At 49.4% G+C, this 23,255-nt stretch overlaps 1 protein-coding gene across 1 annotated transcript in view; it reads left to right on the top strand.

The window, feature by feature from the left end:
• Atp2b4 (ATPase plasma membrane Ca2+ transporting 4) overlaps nucleotides 1–23,255 on the top strand; it is a 103,553-nt gene that overhangs the window by 58,320 nt on the left and 21,978 nt on the right. Inside the window, 13 exon segments of the mRNA XM_050147711.1 lie at nucleotides 3,121–3,318; nucleotides 3,857–4,114; nucleotides 4,585–4,710; nucleotides 5,837–5,968; nucleotides 7,455–7,490; nucleotides 8,882–9,043; nucleotides 12,554–12,768; nucleotides 13,054–13,296; nucleotides 14,503–14,744; nucleotides 15,803–16,034; nucleotides 18,227–18,406; nucleotides 19,095–19,182; nucleotides 21,201–21,307. Of these exon segments, the coding sequence (XP_050003668.1) occupies nucleotides 3,121–3,318; nucleotides 3,857–4,114; nucleotides 4,585–4,710; nucleotides 5,837–5,968; nucleotides 7,455–7,490; nucleotides 8,882–9,043; nucleotides 12,554–12,768; nucleotides 13,054–13,296; nucleotides 14,503–14,744; nucleotides 15,803–16,034; nucleotides 18,227–18,406; nucleotides 19,095–19,182; nucleotides 21,201–21,307 (2,219 nt within the window).

Genomic DNA, 23,255 nt, shown 5'->3' on the forward strand with positions numbered 1-23,255 from the left:
GAGGAAGACTGGGAAATAGGAAGAGATAAATGCCAGAGGCCCCTAAGTGGCCTTGGAGGCCACCAAGGGTCTTAGTGCCCAGGTTCACTCCACGGAAAAGTCACACAGGTTTGGGAAGAGTAGCATGTACCATATTTAAAAAGATCTTTGTGGAGCCGACTGGGAACGGGAGAGCAAGGGTGGAGGGAGAGAGAGCACACACGGTGATCATTAGGTATTAAAATGAGAGACAGACAGGGTAAGTGGTCACCCTGCCTCTGCACACTGAGGGAGGTTGCTCAGGCAGACTCACTTTGGGGAGAGTGTTGGTTAGTGAGGTGTCCCTTAAAGTGACCTTTAGTAGCTCTTTAGGTTTTTAAAGATGGGGTTCTATAGCACAGGCTGACCTGTGATCCAGGATGACCTTGAACTTGCCACCATCCTCCTGCTTTAGCTCTTGAATGCTGGGAATACAGGTCTGAGTCACCACACCTGGCTCTGATCTTTAACTCCTTGGTCACCCTCACAATACGCGGGGAACCCTTACCAAAGAAAGGAAGGACATTTCCTTCCTGGGAGTTGGGAATCCACATCTTTGCCAAACACCCTGAGTAGATTAGCAAAATATCTGAACTTCTGTCTCCCTTAAGCCCGTCTGTCCATCCAGAGCAATAATCAGGAGCTGGCACAGCTCTGCTCTCTCTGGTCCCCTAGGGCAAAGGACCAGCAAGCCCTGCCTCCCGGCCACTCTGCCCCTGCCTGCCTGGGGATCCAGATGCCCTGCCCAGAACACTCTTTTCCCAGGCCCTTCCCTGCCTTCCTGACTGGGAACCTGACTTCCCAGGGCAGGACAGGCTGAGGAGGCTGGGAAGAAACTTGGCTTCTAGTGCTTTGAACTCAGCCTTGCTCCCCTGTGGAGCTCAACTGGCTGCTCAGCTGGACTGACAGACCTTTAAAGCTGAGTGATGGGGCCCTGGATTACAGTCTCAGGCACCATGTCCCCAAACAGTTCCCTGCCCCTTGCCTCCATGCCCTCCAGCCTCTCACTGCACAGGATGAACAGGGCAATGTGAAATCATCCCTCCTGCCCAGCTCTACCTCCAACCTGTTTCCGACTCCTCCCTCTTGGAGCCAGAGGGCTCTTCTCTCCAGCTGCTGGAGTGAGCTTGGGAAAATGGTAGCCACCTCCCACCCTGCAGGCTCTGTTCACTGTCTGCATGTTTGCCCATTTTCAAGATCTCTTTCTGCCTTGAGGTCTTCCTAAAGCTTAGCCCCTTCCTTCCTCCGGTCACAGTGTCTGCGCTGTTCAGTGGAAAAGAAGAACGTTCGCCCTCACATAGTGCCGATCCCTCGCCTCACCACTGGAAGTGATGACCCAGTGTGGAGTCCCTGACATCCTGGACTCCATGCTGTCCTTCTCCCGCCAGGCACACACATTTCCTTGCTTTGTGTGAAGCTCAGTGGCGTATCCTCTGCCCCTGAGGCTGAGCTTCCACAGCTGATGACCTGTTTTCAAGACAAAGATTGCCCTACCCTACCTGTGGGGAACCCACCAAACAGGCAGCCAACAGCGTCCAGTGCCAAAGCCAAAACAGGAAAAAAAAAAAAAAGTAAAAGTAATTTGCTGCACTATGTAAAGAACTTAATGAATGCCTACTGCTCTTCACAGCTGTGTAAGGCTTCCCTCAACCTGGGACCTCTCTAGGGTCCAGAAGAGGGGCCAACATTTGTGAGAAGCTATGGAGTATAATTCTGCCTCCCCACCTCCACCCTGGGAGTAATTGTGGGCGGGCTACATGTTCTGGTTTAGTGGGGAAAATGCTGGCTGTCAAGAACCGTGTAATACCTGGAAACTTCATGGCTTTGCTTGGTTCTTATTCAGCCTGAGCTGCAATACTGTGTCTAGTTCATACCAAGTACTTAGCAGTAAGTAAAACACTTTTGTTGGAGGTTCTGATAGACAGAACAGCAGGGGTGACGTACCTAAGACTACATCGTCTTGAGGATTCTAACTCAGTGATGTATAGCTCCTGTGGAATGAAGACACATGGATAGCCTCTGCCTCCGCCTTGCGTGGCCTGCAACAAGTGGCTGGTTCTTTTGGCCCTCACGTGTGAGCCAGCTTGTTCAGGTCATCACCAGCATCTGCATGGTCCTGTGAGAGAAGGGTCCTGTGCATCCCAAGAACATTCCAGAGCTTCTGTTCTTAGAGCTAAAGCCTGGGGCACAGCCCCTGAGGAACAGAAATCTACTTAGCCTGGTCACGGAAGCAAAAGCCCCACGCTGAAGCCATCTTGTCACCCTTTGCTCGTTTTTAAACCTTTAAAGGTTCCATAGTCCCAGGGTGCCGAGCAAACCAGGGTGGTTGACCACATTCCCACTGCACCCCCATTCCAGGTCTCCTAACTGGACAGAGGTCTTTTTATTTTTATTTTATCCCGTACACAGTCTTCTGGTTTGTAAGTCAGACATTCCATGGCGCACTGATATCTGTCAAAGCAGCTGGCACTAGAATACCTCTAAAGGGGCCTCTGGAAGGTGGCTCATTTTGACATTTTCATACACTCCATAGTATTTCACGTTGGCCTATTTAACCTTTTCCTCCTCTGCTTCTTGAGGGTCATTTTAGACACCCTCTCTTTCTTGGCACCACACAGTCTCAACACAAGATCAAGTGTTGGCTCCTTTGGAATATTGTATCGAGGTGTAAACATCTTCCAGTTGTTTTCAGCAAAGATCCACCTTTGCTGATCAGGAGTTCTTTCCTTATGCTAGATTCTGGCCTTTGCACTTCCTATGGTAACCGAGGGTTTAGCCATGATACTCTTGCTGCTCAATCACTAGAAAAACCTGTATTGTGGTGGCAGCACCCATGTTAGGCAGCTCACAGGAGATCTGATGCTGCCCCCTCTGGTTTCTACAGGCACACATACATACATGGTATATACTTTCCCAGAGAGACGCATATACAGATAGATAGATAGATAGATAGATAGATAGATAGATAGATAGATAGATAGACAGACAGACAGACAGACAGACAGATAGATAGATAAAAATAAGTAAATAAATAATTAGACCTTTAGTTTGACTTCTGATATCACCTCTCAACCCCTTTTCTCTTTCTTGTCTCCTTTTCAGGTCTATCTGGGAACCCTTTAGATCTGGAGAAGCGTAGACTTGTTTTTGGACAGAACTTGATACCTCCAAAAAAGCCCAAGACTTTCTTAGAATTAGTTTGGGAAGCCCTGCAGGATGTCACTCTCATCATCCTAGAGATCGCAGCCATCATCTCCCTGGTCCTGTCCTTCTATCGACCCCCTGGCGGAGATAATGAAAGTGAGTGTCTAAGCGGCCCCATGTGGCTGACCTGGATCCATTCCATGGCACCAGCCATACTTAGTACCGATGGCTGACAGGTTGTAGTACACGGTGTTCTTGTTACCCAGCAACCATACTTAGTACCGGTGGCTGACAGGTTGTAGTATACAGTGTTCCTGTTGTCCAGAATGCTCTGCAAAGGAGAACGACCAGGAGCTAGTAAGCCATTCTCCTAACTGTCCCCCTTCCCCTCAGAATGCCACCCATCCTGTGTCCTTACCTCTGCATCTCAGTGTGTCCTGACCATAGTGCTTGGCATCATGGGAAATAGCAGTGAGCCCCAACTGCACTTCGCGTGCCTTGCATTGGCATATTTTGCACTATTTGGTAATGAACACAAATGGATCTAGTGATGATGGGATGGGAGTCCATTCTGCTACCTTCTGATTTCCTTGGAGAGCAGCCCTTCGCTTCAGAGTGTTATTTTCTATTGCTCTCTTCCCTTGACCTTCCATCTTGTAGAGGTTCAATGACTCTTTCTCTCATTCCTGGATAGTATGTGGTCAGGCTTCAGGTAGCCCAGATGAAGAGGAAGAAGCGGAAACCGGCTGGATTGAGGGTGCGGCCATCCTTACCTCAGTGATCATTGTGGTGTTAGTGACGGCCTTCAATGACTGGAGCAAGGAGAAGCAGTTCCGGGGGCTGCAGAGCCGCATTGAGCTCGAGCAGAAATTCTGCATTATCCGCAATGGCCAGCTCATTCAACTCCCCGTGGCTGAGATTGTGGTGGGAGATATTGCCCAGATCAAATAAGGTAAGAACACCATGTTTCTCTGGCCTACACACATGTGAGGAGCAAGTCCATTGACATGAGGGGCTAGGAGTTTCTGAACCTCCCCCAAATAAACCCTCAGCATGTGGTAACTTGTCAATAGAATTTAAGGAGGTTGTGGGAAGAAATTCTGGAGAAAGCCATAGGCTACTCTTCGAAGAGATTGTCATACTTGTGTTCTCTATGATTTAGGAGTCAAGGTATATAATAGTTAGGCCTCAGAAAGGTGTCAGTTGGAGCTATGTGTGATCCTAAGATCAAGCCCAGTGCCATATGCAGTGTAGGTGGGCCCTCTGCCACTGAGCCCCACCCAGCTCTAGAATTAGATGCTCTTGGGCTTCTCACGGGGCCATAGCCCTGTAGATTTTACCAGGAGAGCAGCCCCGAGGTGGCGTGGAGATGCTGGCTCTCACCTGCTTGGCCTCACTGTGACTCTTCCCCTTATGCACTAGGTGACCTGCTGCCTGCAGATGGAATCCTAATCCAGGGGAATGACCTGAAGATTGATGAGAGCTCTCTGACTGGAGAATCAGATCATGTCAAGAAATCTCTGGACAAAGATCCCATGTTGCTCTCAGGTATAGCCTCTGGTTGCCCAGGTTCTCATTCCATGGCCCCCAGATAGCCAGTTCACAGGTTCTGGGCCCTATTCCCTCTGAGTAGAGGGAGTGTTCCATCCTTTCTTCATCTCTTGGGTTCAGATGGAGTAGAAACATTTGGATGATGTAACACAAATTCTAATTGGTCTTAATAATAAAAACACGGGGGTCAGATATTAGAGGGTGAAAGCTGAAAGGCTAGAGAAGAGAAGCCGAGCAGCCAGCATTAGTTCTTATCTCTATGAAATCCTCAGGGGTATCCTGTCTCTTCAAGTCCTCAGACCGAATGCCTTAGCTCCTGCCTCCTCCTGCCTTATATTCTTCTCTCTGCCCAGCCATTCCTTCCTGTCCCCAACTCTCTAGTGCTGGGATTACAGGCAAGTGACTCCCAAGTACTAGGATTAAAGGTGTGAGCCGTCTCTGTTTCTCTTTTAGACTGGACCAATCTTGTGTAGTCCAGGGTGGCCTTGAACTCACAGAGATCTGTCTGCCTCTGCCTCCCAAGTGCCAGGATTAAAGGTGTGCGTCACCACTGCCTGGCCTCTACGGCTAACTAGTGGCTCATCCATACTCTGATCCTCAGGCAAGCTTTACTTATTTATTTATTTATTTGATTTTCGAGACAAGGTTTCTCCATAGCTTTTTTGGTTCCTGTCCTGGAACTAGCTCTTGTAGACCAGGCTGGCCTTGAACTCACAGAGATCCGCCAGCCTCTTTAATCCCTCCCAAGTGCTGGGATTAAAGGCATGCGCCACCACCGCCCAGCCAAGTTTTGTTTGTTCTAGCACAAACAAAATAACACTAAAGGCTAGTCCTGATACAGGGATGTCAGTAACCTGAAAGAAATTTTTCATAAAGTGAGTGTTTTAGGAGCCCTGCTATTTGGGAAGATGGCACAAAGTTAATACATCAGCCTTGAAGGACCTCTGTTTCCTTGGTCTGGTTTAAACAGGTTCATCTCTTGGCTTTCTCTTACTGCCTTCTAATCAGAGTACTGCCCATAAAGAAAAGGGATCACTGTGCCTTTAAGTTTGTATTTCGTACCGAATCGCAGCTGAGAATATCCAACAGCACTAGTCTCTGTCTTCTCCCGTCCCTTTGATAGGGACTCACGTGATGGAAGGTTCTGGCAGGATGGTGGTGACTGCCGTGGGGATCAACTCCCAGACTGGAATCATCTTCACCCTCTTAGGGGCCAGTGAGGAGGAGGAGGAGGAGGATGATAAGAAGAAGAAAGGTAAGGGGCATGCCGAGTGAGAATGAAATTCTCCTTCATCTCTGTGAATGAAATAAGGGTCAGAGAGCAGATCCAGAAGGAAAACCCGTTAGAAAAGTCTACTGGGATGAAGCAACAGATACCCAAGCTCCTCGCCAAGGTGCAGATGTCACTTGTGGGGCTGGAGAGATGGCTCAGTGGTTGAAGAGCACTTGCTACTCTTTTTGTTTGTTTGTTTTGTTTTGTGAGACAGGGTATCTCTGTGTAGTCCTGACTGTTCTGGAACTCACTTTGTAGACCAGGCTGGCCTCGAACTCACAGAGATCTACATGCCTCTGCCTCCCGAATGCTGGGATTAAAGGAATGTGCAACCACCTCCCGGTTGCACTTGCTATTCTGGCAAAGGATGTGGGTTTGGTTTTCAGTACCATGCAGCTGCTAATAACCACCTATAACTCCAGTTCCAGGGGATCCTATATCCTCTTCTGGCCTGTGTGGACACCAGGCACACACGTGGTGTATAGATATATGTGTGTGTGTGCGCACACACACACACACACACACACACACACACACATCGACCTACGTCTCTGGGATGCTCTGATAAAAACCACCAAATCCTGGCTCAAAGCCCTCCAGTCATATTTCATATGAACCTCAATTCCTGTATCTTTGGTAGGTTGTGAGGACTGAGTGAGCCCTACACTAGGTGACTGGAAGGTGCTCCAGCCAGAGTGTCCATTGTCCTCCTCCGCTCCCCTTCCTCTCTTCCTCATGAGTTAAGTAGTATGAACCATCACAGATAAAAGGAAGGCGAGTTGAAGAAAACATGGATCCCGCTGAAACTCTCTCAGAAGAGAAGCACAGTTGGAAGAATGGGACCCGAGAAGCAGTTACACTAGTCTTGGTCACTCACTTGTTCCCAGAGGAATAACAGGAAAAAGAGACCAGATGCTAATGCCAAATTCGTACCTTTTTCTGAGCTGTGGGGAGAGAACAGTTTCTACCACTTGGCCAAGGATCATCTTAGGTTCTTAGCAGAGAGCAGTTTATGAATAAGGAACCATCTCTCAGAACCCAACTATTCATTTCCACAACTGCTCTCAGATGAACACTTAGGAAGCCTGCCTGGTGCTATTGCATTGACCAAGGGACGCCTTTTAGGGCCTTTCCACAAGCCGAAACATTTCCTGCCTCTCTCTTCCCAACTCCCACCCCAATTTTCTCAAGAGTTTTGACTCAAGCCTAGCAGCAGGAGAAGCTCAGGCGTGACCATGTGTGCCCTTGTCTGAACACTCAGCTCCAGTCCCATCCAAGGATTCCTTAGAACCCATAGGAAGGATGAATGAACGTGAGCTTCCTTCATGTGTATCTCCCTGCCCTACAGCCACCTCCTTCGCTGTGGGCCTTCTGTGCTGGGAGAGAACCAGCAAAACGCAAATCTGATCATCTCTTACTGGTGGTCACTTTGGTCTCCACCCCACTTTTTTCTTTCTTGTTCAAACAGGTAAAAAACAAGGAGTCTCTGAAAATCGCAACAAAGGTAACCTCTCCACCCACTCATATGCCATCTCTATCTGCCCACGCGCAAGCCAGACCTTCCCAGGCCATCTGTCTCCCTCCCTCTCCATAATCTGTTACCTGCTGCTGTGGCCCAGGGCCTCATCCTGAGGACGGTGCAGAGACCCGGGGGTGGGCTCAAGGCAGGACAGCAGCACCCTCTGCTGTTGGCTTGAGGAAGCACATGTCCAGAATGCTCCGGGTGTGGGACACGGATCTGTTCTTCCCAGAGTGCTGATCTCTTCTTCACTGTCCACACCGGCAGTTTCTGGGCTGGAAGTCATAGAGGAGGACATTGGCCGGGCAGTTCCTGCACCCTCCTCTGCTATCTGGCTCACCGGTGTCTTCTGGTCTGTTTTTCTTCTCCGCTCGTCTGCTCAGAGGCTCTGGAGAGAGACTTTTCTCTCTGCCTCTCTGCCCACTTCTTTCTTTGTTCTCGCCACAGTCTGTTTTGTTCCTCCCGATATGGTTTGTGTTTCTCTTGGTGGCTGTGTCTACATCCCATCTCTGTCTTGTTTGTGCATCAGACAGGAAAGACTGTATCTCAAGAGGGACTTCCTAAGCAAGCGGTGATGTTGGAGGAATGTTGGGGACCAGCAAGTAGTCTTGACATAGTTCCTAAAGTTGTTTTTTTTTTTAAATCCTTGTTACACACATCATAGTACTCTTTAGAAATAAAGGCACCATAGCAGAGCACCAGGGCTTAAGCAGAAAAAACTTGGATTTCAAGTCTCTTTATTCTTCTTCTGAAAGGGAAATAAATGGGTTTCCTGTGTGTGCATCTCTCTCTTCCCCTCATTCTAAGTCTTTAGGCAGCTTCCTTTCTTACCCCCAGAATCCTCAGCTCAGGTCCTGCTGTGTTGCCCACTTCATTCCTTTGTCCTTCAACTTATGTAAGAAGCAGTTGAAGAATTGCTTTGGTCTTGAGGGGAGGGTCTGTGTTTCCTCCCTGATTGGGAGGAGGGGGACTCTTAACAGAATAGGTAGGACCCTTATATGCTAACATCTACTAGGCTTTCTTTCCCTTTGGTCCCTCTCTACAGTAAACCTTCACTGTTCTAAGCTCTGAGTTCCAGAAAGGATGCTTTTGGTGATGGACTTAGTGGTGTGATTAATCCCCTTGTTGTTATAAACCTGGCACATGACTCCGAGGGGTGCCAGGGAGTTGTCATGAAGAAGAAATCCAGACCCGAAAGGCATCCTCCATCTCCAGTTGTTAGATTTGCCCCAAAGGCCCAAGTGGGTGGAGTCTGGCACTAGTCAGGAATGGTCAAAACCGAGGTCAGGGGCCCGAGGGACATCGTACCTTCCACCTGCCTGCCACTTACTATCACATTCTTGCCGCTCACCTGTTCATTCATGTGTCTACCCTAGCAAAGACCCAAGATGGAGTGGCCTTGGAAATCCAGCCACTCAACAGCCAGGAGGGCACCGACGGCGAGGAAAAGGAGAAGAAGATAAGCAAGGCGCCCAAGAAGGAGAAGTCGGTGCTGCAGGGCAAGCTCACGCGCCTGGCCGTGCAGATCGGGAAGGCGGGTGAGTAGCTAGGCCGGCCTCCCCTTGTAGATGGGAAGACCTGCCCTGTGTGCCGGCCACTCCAATCGTCTTCCCGTTACACCAAGCAGGACTGGCAGAAAGACACTGGCACTTCGGGGTGGCTCCTGGGGTCTAGATAGTTGTATCTCTGGCCACTCCTTGTGCTTTGGGAGAGGGCTTTCCTCCTGTGTATAAAGGTTAATAATAGCCTCGAGCTCTCTCTCATCCAAACAGCAAGGGAAGGTCATGCTAGCAAGAAGGAAGAACTCTCACCTGTCCCATAATCCCATGGTGGTAGAATCTTGTGGCCCAGCATGGAGCAATAAATACACAGTAAAGACTGGAGAACAAGGAAGACCGGTTAGAGAGACTATTTAGAAGAAGGGTCCTAAAGCGAGGGCGGCAAATGATTTCTCCATCCCCACCCCAACACTTTCCTGCTGGCTTCTGGCCAAGGGGAGCAGCAGGAAGGGGGACAAAAGGATGACTCCTTTGTGCAGTGTCCCTCAAGGTCTGGTCCTCGGGCTTCTGCTTACCATACTCAGCATGCTTCTCTGGGCACAGATCTCCAGAGGTCCTTGCCGAAGTGCAGGCTACCTTCAGAAAGTCCATGGCAGAGCCCGAGAGTCTGCAAGAATCTATGATGGACACAAAAGCAGCCACCGTCTGCTGCTGGGTAGCTGCATTTTAAACATTCGCTAACCACACGTGTCTTACTGGACAGCACCAAGGGAGAGCATTTCAAGTATTCCAGAAAGTTCTGATGGGGATGTATGGACCTAGCCAGTGTGTTTCAATCCAGCACTTAGCTCATTCTGACTACCTTGAAGTCTTCTGTTTAGACTCGATGAGCTGAGCTGTGGGTCCAAAAGCCCCCTGTTAAGCCCAGTACCTAGGTCAGAAACATTAACTAGATTCCTTAACCCATGCCCAAAGTGGGCCAGTATCTTAAAAGCTATTGGCTGAAGGAGTTCCTACAACAGAGCATCTCTAAATTTTGTACCCTGGTCCTTGCCTTACTCAAGCCAAAGCCAAGCTAATCTACCTTCACTGCTGCCGTCCCCATGGCCTCGCCGTGAGACCCCTGAAGCGTCAGGCTGTTTCCCAAATGCTGTGCCACTTGTGGGCACATATTGATCCTTAGCCCTCAGGATAGCCACTGGTCCCCACCCCCCAGCTATCCCAGGTACTTGAAACTTTATCAGTTTTCTCACCGTAAGTTCCAAAAATTGAGTCTCGGGCAAATCAGGCTGGCTGCCCTACCAGTGTGCTAGATCAGAAGCTTCCTTCACTGGCCCCTGGCTTTGTCTTCTTTGAAACAGGAGTGATCATAGTAATCTATGTCCTAGGGCTGTTGTGAAGTGGTTATGAAGGCTTGGCTGGTCTGTGGCAGGCACTGTGTAAGTTGTTGCTGTCATTGTCGACTTCTTGATGAGCTACGGTAGGAAAAGTCGTGTAGGTGAGACGCTAGCACTGTGAGGACATCCTGTGACCAGGGCGTGGGACACGCACAGAGCAGCGGCAGGAGCGTCAAAGTCAGAACACCGCTCAGTGGACAGTTGCATTTGCTGCTCGGGAAACCATGGCATGCAATCACGGCCACCTTGTTAATGTATCAGGGGTGCTAATAAAGCGGTGGCTGGTCCTCACCTGTAGCTGATCCACAGTCCCTTTAGAAGTGCAGTTTATTAGGAGAAAGGGCCTCGAGGCCATGATCCAGAGAGAGAAAGAGCTTTAGACAGAATCTCTGAACAAAGGAAAAAAGTCAGTCTTCCAAGTTTAGAGGTCATGGCAGGAAGTTGACACTATGCCGCTTAGTTCATTATAGCATGCTTGATGAAGAGCCAGGTGCCATAACCGAGCACGCTCGAGTCTCGGCACAATCTGCTTCTCCATTCCCTGCCCGGGGTGGGGTGGGAGCTGGGTCTCTGCGATGACGTGTCACCTGATTTGTCCTTGTAATAAGCAACGTCTTTTAGGAGGAAGTCCACTAGCAGGCTCTGCTCCCCTTTTTTGTTTGGTTGGGTTTGGGAGGTTTTTGTAGATCAAGCTGACCTGACCTCATGATTTTCCTGTCTCAGTTTCCCAAGAGCCGAGATTATAGGTGTATGCCACCTCTTATTTATGAATGAAGAGTTTAAAGTAGGAACTCAACCCATAGAGGCTTAACAACTAATCCAAGGGTATGAGTCAGGTTAGTGGCATGTGAGAACAGCGTGTATATCCTGGAACCTCTGTTTTAGAGCCTTAGTTTTGTTAACACACACACACACAACCCACAACCTCTATCATTGTCCACCAGCAACAGAGAGTGGAGATAAGATTTTAATACAACTTTTTAAATCTATGATTTTAAAAACTATAGAAGCACCAGCTGTAATACTTGGAAGAGCAGGCCCTGCACCTTAACTGGGCAGCACAGTAGAGCCAACCCTGTTGGTGGAGATGTGGGCGAATCAGCCCTGAAGTCGTGAGCATGGGAGAGCTGTCCCCACTACTTGTCTGTCATGTGGTTGTGGTGGTGGGGGAGCAGGTATACCCCCTTATTCCCCCACAACAGACAGGCAAGCTGACCCCCCCCCCTTACCAGCTCCAGCACTGGGGAAAGTAGACCCTGTACTAGCTGGGCAGCACAGTAAAGTTGGCCCTGTCAGCGAAGGTGTAGGTGAGCCAGCCCTGAAGCTGTGAGCATGGGAGAGTCATCCCCATTACTCCTCTGTCATGTGGAGAGAGATGCCCTCCCCTCCCTGCCCACCCATGCCTGAGGTAGGTGGAAGAGCTGGCCCTAAGTTCCTAAGAGCAGGAGAGCTGTCCCTGCCCCCATCAGTTGCAGCACTGGACAACACAGTAGAGCTGGCCCTGAAGGTGCAGGTGTGGGAGAACCGCCCCTGAAGATGTGAAAATGGGAGAACTGGCCCCGCCCCCTTGCTCATCACTACAAAGGGTGAACTAGCCAGGGCCCAGCTGGAGAGCTCACCCTGAGAGCTAAGACAGGGGAAGGCTGGTGGGCTGGCCAACCCTGTAGCTACCCAGACCCAGAACCAGAGCTGTGTGATGGCCCAGTCCAACATCTACCCCATCTGTGATCTGCTGAGACGGGGGTGGGGGTGTTGATCCTGTGGACCCAAGGCTGCAGGATCTCCATGACTCAAGCAAGCAACAGGATGTCCAGAGATAGTCCCAGTGAGGGTCCAACATTAATGGTGTAGCAGAGAATAGGGGCCTTGGACCAGAGCAATGATTCTTTGCAATGAACATCTGCATGCAAAGATGGATGGATAAATGTTTACTGTGTGACTCACTGTGTCACACTGCAGCTTCTGTGATGACATTTTCCCTTTCTCCCTTTTTTAAATTTTTTTCTCTTAAATTTTATTGGGGGTGGGGGTGGGACCTGGGGGCATAATATGAAAGACACAAAGAATAAACAAAAAGAAAGTTTAAAAAAAAAAAAACATTGAAAGGGTACAGCGGCTAACCCATGCTCACGTGCCCTGTTGCCCTGGACAGGTCTGATCATGTCTGCCCTCACGGTTATCATCTTGATTCTATACTTTGTGGTTGACAATTTCGTGATACAGCGCAGAGCATGGCTACCCGAGTGTACTCCCGTCTACATCCAGTATTTCGTCAAGTTCTTCATCATCGGCGTCACTGTCTTGGTCGTGGCTGTGCCTGAGGGCCTGCCGCTGGCTGTCACCATCTCACTGGCCTACTCTGTGAAGGTGAGACAGGGACGGAAAGGGAGGGGCCCGTGTGCCCTCAGTCAAAGGATAAGCTCTTCTGTCCTTTGTACACGTTGGTGGAAGTCTCTCGCTCTAGGAAATGACTGTTCAGTTAGTTGTTTAATCAGACCAGTAGAATCTTAAAGCCTCAAAAAACAGTACCATGCATTTTTTGTGTAGGGCTAGGGCACAAAGTGAGGAGTGTTAGCTCGGACTTAGCCTTTGACCGATGCTTTGGAGAGCTCTGCTGGTTCTTTCTCAACTTCTTTCCCTTCTCTTTTGTAGAAAATGATGAAGGACAACAACTTGGTACGGCACTTGGATGCTTGTGAGACAATGGGCAAAGCCACAGCCATTTGCTCTGATAAGACAGGAACACTGACCATGAACCGCATGACAGTGGTACAGGCTTACATTGGGAACACTCATTACCGCCAGATCCCGAGCCCTGACGCCTTACCACCCAAGGTTCTGGACCTCGTGGTCAATGGCATTGCTATTAACAGTGCTTATACTTCTAAGATTCTGGTAAGCTTTCCCATTGCCTGGGGACCTGGAATAGGTGACAGGGGGGCAATATTAGTTTTGCCAGAGAAAACTCTTCTGTCCTAGTTCCTTTTCTATGTTGTGGTAAACACCATGACCAAGGCACCTTATAGAAGAGTTTATTGGGGGCTTACAGTTTCTGAGGGTTTGAGCCCATGCCTACCATGGCAGGGAACATGGCAGCAGGCATAGCACGGGAGCAGTAGCTGAAGGCTCACATCTCAGTCCACAGGCAGGAGGCAGAGAGCACACTGGGGATGATAGCAGGTTTTGAAAGCCCCTAGAGACACACTTCCTCCAATAAGGCCTCCCCGTCTAATGTCTAATCCTTCCCAACGATTTTGCCAGCTGAGGACCAAGTGTCCCAATCTGTCAGCCTCTGGGAGCCTTTGCCACTCAGATCACCACATCCTTATTATATTCCATCTGACTGCCAGTCCACACTCTGTTTCTTACTCTTGGCCAAATGTGCTCATCACAAACCTATGGCAGTGACTCCAGGAAGGAACCTCATGCCCACTGCAGACTTACACTTGTCCAGAATTAATTACTCACTTTCCAGAAACAGAGAGAGAGCATTTGAATAAGACTTCCAGAGGGTGAGGTGTTGTCAGAGGTTTCTGTCCCACCCGGTCCTACAGCCGTTCATTCCCAAAGAAATGCACAGAGGCCTACATTAATTATAAACTGGTTGGCCTATTAGCTCAGGCTTTCTTATTAACAAATTCTTACATCCTACACTAACCCATAATTCTTGTCTGTGTTTAGCCACATGGCTTGGTACCTTTTATCAGCAAGGCATTCTCATCTTGCTTCCTCTGTGTCTGGGTGATTTCAGACTGAGCCTTCTCTCTTCCCAGAATTTTTCTCTTCTGATCACCCTGTCTATACTTCCTGCCTGGTTGCCCCACCTAAACTTCCTGCCTGGCTACTGACCAATCAGCATTTTATTAAGCCAATACAAGTGACAAATCTTCACAGGGTATAAGACCCACAGCCGTGAAACACCTCGTTACCATAGAGCAACTATAAGAGCCCAATACCTCTATGGCTGTAAGTCACGGTCACAAAAACAACTGCTGCCTCCCCTGTGGCATAGGTATGCCTGCCCAGGTCCTCTTTCTGGTCCAGACATCTACTCATTAGTTCCATGCTTGTTTTTGTTTCTGTTTTTCTTTTCTCTCTCAGCCTCCAGAAAAGGAGGGAGGCCTACCCCGGCAGGTAGGCAACAAGACAGAGTGTGCCCTGCTGGGCTTTGTCACAGATCTGAAGCAAGATTACCAAGCAGTTCGCAATGAGGTGCCCGAGGAGAAGCTCTTCAAAGTGTACACCTTCAACTCAGTGCGCAAGTCCATGAGCACCATCATCAGGAAGCCGGGAGAGGGCTTCCGCATGTTCAGCAAAGGCGCCTCTGAGATAATGCTGCGCAAGTGAGCCCCTCCCCCTAATTTCCCCTTTGAGACCCCCCTTAGGAAGGTCTGAAGGCCCAGGCAGAACCAGGCTGAAGGATGAGTGACCCTCCAACCAGGTAGTGACATTTGAGTTTTTCCTCAGGACTTGGCTTTTAAGAACCTTGCGGACTCCTTTTATTTAATTCTCGCGGCTCAGCAAGGCAGGTACTATTTTGACCCATTTTGCAGATGAGAAAATATGCGCAGTGAAGTTGCAAAGCTTGCTAATAGAGAGAACAGCTAACAGTGCCACAGCCAGGATTCACCTGGAGCAGTCTCCTAGTGAGTTCATGGAAGTGGTCAGAATGTTCCCCATCTCACTGGGCTTGAAGGAGTCGGTGAGCGGAAGACACCGTGCACACACCAAGAGCTGCTTCTCTGTGCCTCTCTCTCTCATTCTTAAGTCTCATTACACTTGTATACTAAGTATACAAGTAGCTAAGGTACCTAGCGGTTGTTACAACCAACCCAATAAGTATATAGCCAGCAGGGGCGATACACACCTGTAACCCAAAAACTAGGGAGGCTAAGGCAGGAGGGTTACAAGTTCAGGGTCATATTTAAGGTTCTCTGTCTCAAAAACAAAACAACATAAATAAATAAATAAATAAATAAATAAATAAATAAATAAATAAAAGGCTGGGCGTAATTTTGCCTGCCTTTAATCCCAGCACTCAGGAGGCAGAGGCAGGAGGAGATCTGTGAGTTCAAGACCGGCCTGGTCTGCATAGCAAGTTCCAGTAAAGTCAGGATGGGAGACCCTGTTCAGAAGCTCGAGGTCAATCCATATAGCAAGTTTGAGGCTAGCCTGAGCTACATGAGAATCTTCTCTCATGTAGTGTGGAGAAAGGTGGGGGAAAAGAGGGGGGGGAGAGAGAGAGAGAGAAAGAGAGAGAGAGAGACTCAACTGGGTGACAGATGAAAGATGTATTAAATCGTGTCTCTAGGAATAGTCCAGAATCACCATAGTGCCTGTGGTTGTTGGAGCACGTCAAGTGGGCTGGCAGACACTGATTTCTGACTGTGCATCTCCCCAGGTGTAATCGAATCCTGGACAAGAACGGCGAAACCATTCCATTTAGAAGTAAGGACAGAGATGATATGGTACACAACGTCATTGAGCCCATGGCCAGTGAAGGACTCCGGACTATCTGCATAGCTTACCGGGATTTCGATGACGCAGAGCCCTCATGGGACAATGAGAATGAAATCCTCACTGAGCTGATTTGCATTGCCGTGGTGGGCATTGAGGATCCTGTGCGACCAGAGGTAAAAGAAAGGGCAAAAACACAGAGATCACCGGTCAGGGTACAGATGCAGCTTAAGCTAAGGAGCTCCCTTGGAGTCACAGAAGGCAGGTGCAGATTTGCCTAACCACTTGTCACTTCCAAAGACAGACAACTCTCGGATACCTGCTTCCCGCATCCAGTGTGGAATGCCAAGGCAGTAGAAGGCAGCATCCCTAGGGTCCGTGCTATCTGAGGGGCAGGCAGTGGCGATTTCATTGGATTTCTTACTTGGTACTTGCGAATAGTCAGGGGCATAATTAAATAGAAGGCATCTTACTCTTTAGCCACTTTCTTTCAGAGACATAGTCTTTTTGGGCAATCTCTGTGTGCAGAACACTGTTCTAGGCATGAGGGATTCAAAAAGGCCAAAAAACTCAGATGGACTAGTTCTTGTCAAGGCCAAGATGGTGACGGTATCCTGCTGCTACAATGAGCTCGTGTGTAGTGGCATTTTTTTCGAATTCCTTTCTTTATTAAGGGTCACCATCCTGTTCTGCTGTTGACTGGGACAGCAGAGTCAACCACTTCTGCATGGTTTACCTTCCACAGTCGAGCAGAGCTAGGGAAGGGAGCGTGGGGGAAGGGTAGGAACTGAATCCCAGCGTGCAAGGTCAAAGCCCTAGGCTGGGGTGAATCCATCAAAACCCTAGGCTGGGGTGAGTCCTTCGCCTTCACCCTCCTTTAGGGAAGTGAGGGCTGCAGGGCAGAGCTCTTTTGCTGGGATGTAGATGACTGAGGTCACAGCCCTGCCCTGCCAGTCCCTCCTGCAGGTGGTGGGAGAACAAGAGCAGCAGAAGGGTCCGGGAAAGCTTCAAATTCCCAAGTGCCCATCCTAAAAGTTGAAGAGGGTAGGACAGAATTTTCATCCTGTTCCTGCAATTTAGAGACCTCCCATCTCAGTGTCAGAAGATAGTGTGAGGGGTCTGTTCCTGCAATTTAGAGACCTCCCATCTTAGTGTCAGAAGATAGTGTGAGGGGAGCCAGGCAACACTCAGAGAAGCCCTCCTATGGCAGGCAGATGGTTGGCAGGGCAGTGTTGCCTCCATCTTGGAGCATGAGGACCCTCTTCTGCCTTGTCTGTATCTTGGGCACTTAAGGGGGCAGCTCGTCCTCTGAGCTCCTCCTCTGCATGGGCTCCGGATGTCTTGATGCTAGCTGCCCATCTTCTGCCCATCCTCCCAGGGGCAGCCTGGCGAAGTGAAAGGGAGCCTAGGGCTCTGTGCCAGGATCTGTGATGCCCCCATAGCACCACCGGAAGCCCCAATGCAGGGCAGTGGTCTCGGGTGCTCCAGGCTGGGGCGTAGCACAGGGATAGCTGGCAGACCAGGGGATAGGTTGGGGGCCCTGAGTGTCCTCTTCCCCCTCTTCAGGGGCACGCTCTCCACTCTCATTACTTTCCTGGCGGTGCCACACATGTCTCTCGGGCTCAGCCTGGGTGTGCCCTTGTGGAGCTGGTGCACATGGAGGGCATGAAGGCTCATCTCGGTGGACGCGTACTCTGACAGCACCGGGCGCTGCAGCTGTCCTTCCCACACATTGCTCCTGGGGCTGGCTGTCCTGGCATCCACTTCAGAGCCTGTCGTGGTGCTGGGAACCCGGCCTTGGGGGGCCTGTCCAGGTTGCAGCAGGAGCCCTGTGCCTGGAGCCCTGCAGGTCCCTAGACAGTGGGGGTCCCCAGCAGGAGTGTAGTGGTGTTTTTTGTTTCTATGCAAGTAGTGTGGCTACTGGGATTAAAGGTGTTTGTTACCACTGCCTGGTCTGTAAGGCTGACCAGTAGGCTCTTTTGCTCTCTGATCTTCAAGCAAGCTTTATTTATTAAAATACAAATGAAGCGCCTCTACATTCGTAAGTTGAAGCCTGGACCAAGTGGGCAGAGAGTAGTTCAAACTGTTTCAGGGAAGAATAGTGGCCACATCACCAGGGAGCCTAGAGGATAGGGAGGCACAAGTGTTCACATCTGGCTCCCAAAGCAAATTCCCCTTCAACCTGAGATCATGAGTGAATTTTAAATGCCCACTGTAGGATGGACAGAAGCAAGTGGGTACTGAGCACTGTAACAGTGACCAGCCATTGCCTCTGTCCTGTCTTCAGGGAAGTGAGAGTTGGGCCAGGGTAGTGGGCCATGCATTTTCAATCTCATGACCACTTTTCTTTTTTCTTCACTCTGCTCAGGTACCAGATGCAATTAACAAATGCAGACGGGCTGGCATTACTGTCAGAATGGTGACAGGTGATAACGTCAACACGGCCAGGGCCATCGCCACCAAATGTGGCATTCTGACCCCCGGAGATGACTTCTTGTGCTTAGAAGGCAAAGAATTCAACAGGCTTATCCGCAATGAGAAGGGCGAGGTAGGCCCCCAGAGGGAGCAGCCAGGCCGCCACTTACAAGGGAATGGCTGGTTCTAGTGTGCAGCGTCTGGGGCTTGTGGGAGCAAGTGGGTGGCTTCTAAACTGGAGTCTCTTCATAGTGGAACAGCCCTTCCCGCCACAGCTGCGTGGATGGTGAGTGGTGAGTTGTCTCATCTCCATTCAGTTACCTGTGGGTGCAGAGTCACTAACTTCAGTATCTTTCTGCTTTTAAACTCATAGAGTGATCTTTGTGCTGCTTTTCCCCACCCTACCCCTCCAGTGTCAGTGCCCTGTGGCTGGGGGTGGCACAGGCTTGTGCTTGGATTCAGTATGGGAATGGAATAGATTCAAACTTCCAGGTCTACAAGGACTCAGACCTAAGACCCCAGCAGCTCCTTGGAAGCCCCTGAGCAAGCTGTTAACCCTGACCTCCTCCTATAATGGACTAAGAAATAAGGATTGGGATCCCAGAAAGGAAGTTGGAAGGGAAAAGGAAAAAAGGGCCTGCATGGTCAGCCATCAGTGAAGCCATATTGGTTGTTCCATCTCCCCAGAGGCCAGGGACTAAGGGTTCCTCCAGGGCTATGAAGTTCCGGCACTCTTGGAAGCTGGGAGGATGTGGAAGGGTAAGACTTCACTGAGCAGCGGCTCTGAGTGTGACTGATCCAGGTGCCTCTGGTATTGGCAGGTGGAACAAGAGAAGCTGGACAAGATCTGGCCCAAGCTTCGGGTGCTGGCACGATCATCCCCCACGGACAAGCACACCCTGGTGAAAGGTGAGGTCAGCCTGTGCATGTGCCTGCCATAGATGCTGGCAGTCCAAGGGAAAGACGGATAAAGAGCCATCCTTGGCCATGCTGGAGATGTGGCCAGTAGCAGAAAACTTGCTTAGGATGCCCAAGGCCCTGAGTTCAATTCCCAACACCCCTACGCCCCCCAAAAAAGAACAGAAAGGCTTACCCATTGAAGAGTTAGACATAGAGATGTACACTTGTGGTCCTAGAACTTAGGAGTTGGAGTCAGAAGGATCCAAAGTTTAAGGTCATCTTTGGCTACATAGTGAGTTTGAGGCTAGCCTGAACTGTAGGACTTTGTCTCAAACAAAAAGAGACTTTAGTCAAAGTCCTCTCCTGTCCCCAGGAAGGCAGTCCTAGGAGAGGTTCCAGGCTAAAAGGTAAACATGGAATTTAGCAAACGTCTGAGCCCCTGGCAAGTATGTGATACAATAGAGTTGAGATTTTTGGTTTGGAGTTTTAGTAGAGTTTGGGGGGGTTCTTTCTTTGTTGTTGTTATTGTTGTCTAAACCAAGATACCTCTTTGTAATATTTGACTTTTGTGTTAGTTAGTTAGTTAGTTAGTTAGTTAGTTAGTTAGTTGGTTAGTTAGTTAGTTTTTTGAGACAGGGTTTCTCTGTGTAGCAGCCCTGGCTGTCCTGGAACTAGCTCTGTAGACCAGGCTGGCCTCAAACTCCCAGAGATCTGCCTGCCTCTGCCTCCCGAGTGCTGGGATTAAAGGCGTGAGCCACCACACCTGACTTTGGGATATTTGACTTATAAAAGCACCGACTAAGAGACTCTGGTACTCATGGGCTCACATGTGAAGAGCATGCACTGAACATGCTCTATGTGGAAGGCGAATCCCCTGTGATTCACACAGACAAACACCACCACAGTGCTCTTGTTTTCTCGGGTGAGGCATTTTGTGGTTTCCCCTGGCGGCCACCATCTGGGGACGAGGCAGGAGGTTGTTGAGACAGGTTTTCATGTAACCCAGACTGGCCTCAAACTCCCTATATAGCTGAAGATGACCTAGAACTCCTAATCCTTCTGCCTTTGCAGGTTCAGGGGTGGACCATCACAGCTGTCTAGAGCTGGGGGGCAGGGATGTCAGTCCCTCGCTAGTAGGGTGAGGTGGTACACTGGAACCCAGATGTCTGTCTTCAAAGCCATCTCATGCTTTCCCAACAACCTAGCTGCTGTGTAAGGCTGTGTAAGTCTGGATGAAGACTGCCTTTCTCAACTCAGGGTGACCTTGGTGAATCAATTGCCCTTGGATGGTTACTATAGACCTGGCAGTAGAGAAAGATATGGAATGATAGAGATGGGGGAGGAGACCAAAAGTGTCCCTTTCATGGGAAACAGTACTTGCCACATGACCTCTGTCCTCTCTGTCCTGAGAGTTTCCAGTGCTGTGAAGAGACATCATGACCACATACACTCTTATTAAAAAAAAAAAAAATTAGGGGCTGGAGAGATGGCTCAGTGGTTAAGGGCACTGCCTGCTCTTCCAAAGGTCCTGAGTTCAATTCCCAGCAACCACATGGTGGCTCACAACCATCTATAATGAGGTCTGGCACCCTCTTCTGGCCTGCAGACATACACACAGAATATTGTATACATAACAAATAAATAAATATTTAAAAAAAATTATGGTGGCTCGCTTACAGTTCAGAGGTTTAGTCCATTATCATCATGGTGGGACATGATGGCATGCAGGCAGACATGGTGCTGGAGAGGTAGCCTGGAGTAGCCAGAGGGAGCCTACATCTTTCAGGTAACTGAAAGTGGTGTCTGATGCTGGGAGTAGCTTGAACATAGGAAACCTAAAAGCCCACCCCCACAGTGAGATACTTCCTCCAACAAGGTCCCGCCTCCTAATTGTGCCACTCCCTTTGGGGGCCATTTTCTTTCAAACCGCCACAACCTCAGGCTGCGAGCGTGTGTGTGTGTGTGTGTGTGTGTGTGTGTGTGTGTGTGTGTGTGTGTTGACTGCTGTGTGTGTCTCTTTTTCCCAGGTATCATTGACAGCACGGTTGGGGAACAGCGGCAGGTCGTGGCTGTCACCGGTGATGGGACAAATGATGGACCTGCTCTAAAGAAAGCAGATGTTGGCTTCGCCATGGTAAGCTCCCCAGGGTGCTTCTGCCTCCTATTCCTTCACTTCCTGCCTGTGCCTTTCTTCCCGTCTCCATCTCTCCTGCCTACCTGGCCAACAATGTGTGTGGAAAACAGATGGCAGCCGTCGGGGACATCACAAAGTGCCTCACCCAGGGAAACAAGAGCACTGTGGTGCTGTTTGCCTGTGCAAATCACGGGAGATTCGGCTTCCACACAGCGCATGTTCAGTGCATACTCTGCACATGCAAGCCCATGAGTATTAGAGCCTTGTGGCAAGTTCTTTTATAACTCAAACCTCCCCAAAGAGACATCTTGCTTCAGTAAGGTCAATGGGTGCTGAAGCGTTTGAGGTTTGGTTTGGTTTGGTTTGGTTTGGTTTGGTTTGAGGGTTTTTTGGCGGTGGTGATTGTAGGGCCCATTCCTACCTTGTCAGGTGGTCAGAGAATTCTGAGCGACCTACAATGCGCAATTTGCACCTGCCACACAGAAGATGGTCACCTGGCTCTTTGATATAAAAACCTGACTTTTTATCAAAACCTGACTTGACTATAAAAATGTTTTTGATAGGGGGCTGGAGAGATGGCTCAGAGGTTGAGAGCACTGGCTGCTCTTCCAGAGGTCCTGAGTACAATTCCCAGCAACCACATGGTGGCTCAGAACCATCTGTACTGAGATCTGGCGCCCTCTTCTGGCGTGCGGGCATACATAGAGGCAGAATGTTGTATACATAATAAATGGATAAATCTTAAAAAAAAATGTTTTTGATAGCAAAAGTCATCCTACCAAGTGATCGGGCTATGCTAATATCATTCGGCTTCTTCTGTTGTAAATTAGGAGGTTGCCTGGGGAAGAGGTGTTTTCAGTAGCCACAATAAAGCAGGCAGAGGCAGGACAATGACCTAATTCACACCCCCCCCAGGAAGTTTGTGTTACCTGCCCCCCTCAATTTACCTTGAAATAAAAGCCGTTTGGAAAATAAACGCAGGTGAATTTTGAGGATGTGATTTCAGGATTTGGATAATCCCTGACAACTCCCTCCCGATGCTGTCATGTGAACTGTGCCTCATTTATTCCCACACCTCCACTCTGGTATAAGAAATGATTTATGTCCAGGCTGGTCCCCGACAGGTGATGGAGGCATGACGGTTGTCGCAAGCACAGCCATTGGTTCTGACCTGCAGAGAAGCTTGGAAGTCCCCAGAGTACAAAGTGCACCCTCACATTCAAGGAGCTTATTACTCCCAGACTCTCATCCAAGTCCACTGTGGTTGGGATCTAAGTGGAAGGGAATTTAGAGAGGTAGGTGTGAATGTGTGCGTGTACACACGTGCGTGCGTGTGCGTGTCAGGGTCGTATTAGCCAGGTTTGGAGATGCACATTTGAGGTGTCGAAGCAGGAGGATCTCAGGTTCAAGACCAGCCTGGTCTATATTGGTAGTTCCAGGCCAGCTTGGACAGTAAGGCACTGTCTCAAAAAGAAAGAAAAGAGCCTATCTTTATGGAGCTCTTTTTCTGTAATTACGTGTGTGTGTGTGTGTGTGTGTGAGAGAGAGAGAGAGAGAGAGAGAGAGAGAGAGAGAGAGAGAGAGAGAGAGAATATTCACTAATATACTGATGCCCATGCAGGCCAGAGACAGTTGTGAGCCGCCCAGTATGGGTGCTGGGAATCAAGCTCTGGTCCTCTAGAAGGGCATTGCATGCTCTTAACCACCAAGCATTTCTCTAGCTCCTAGGTAGCTCGAAAAAACAATAAACAAACCAAACACAGTTTTAATTCTAAGAAATGTCAAAAGCATGCCTAAGAAGTTAGTGTCATGTAATGAACCCCCATGGGCGTGCTCCTCTGCCTCAGTAATGATTGTGGCCCACCTTCTTCACAGACCACCCCACCAGTGTTCTCTATCCAGGTGAATTCTCTTGTCCTTTGTAGTCATCACATTTTAATAATCTCTA

The sequence above is a fragment of the Alexandromys fortis genome, unplaced genomic scaffold (genome assembly GCF_014885135.2).
Source record: "Alexandromys fortis isolate MF-2015 unplaced genomic scaffold, M_Fortis_MF-2015_v1.1 scaffold_58, whole genome shotgun sequence".
NCBI classification, from domain to species: Eukaryota; Metazoa; Chordata; class Mammalia; order Rodentia; family Cricetidae; genus Alexandromys; species Alexandromys fortis.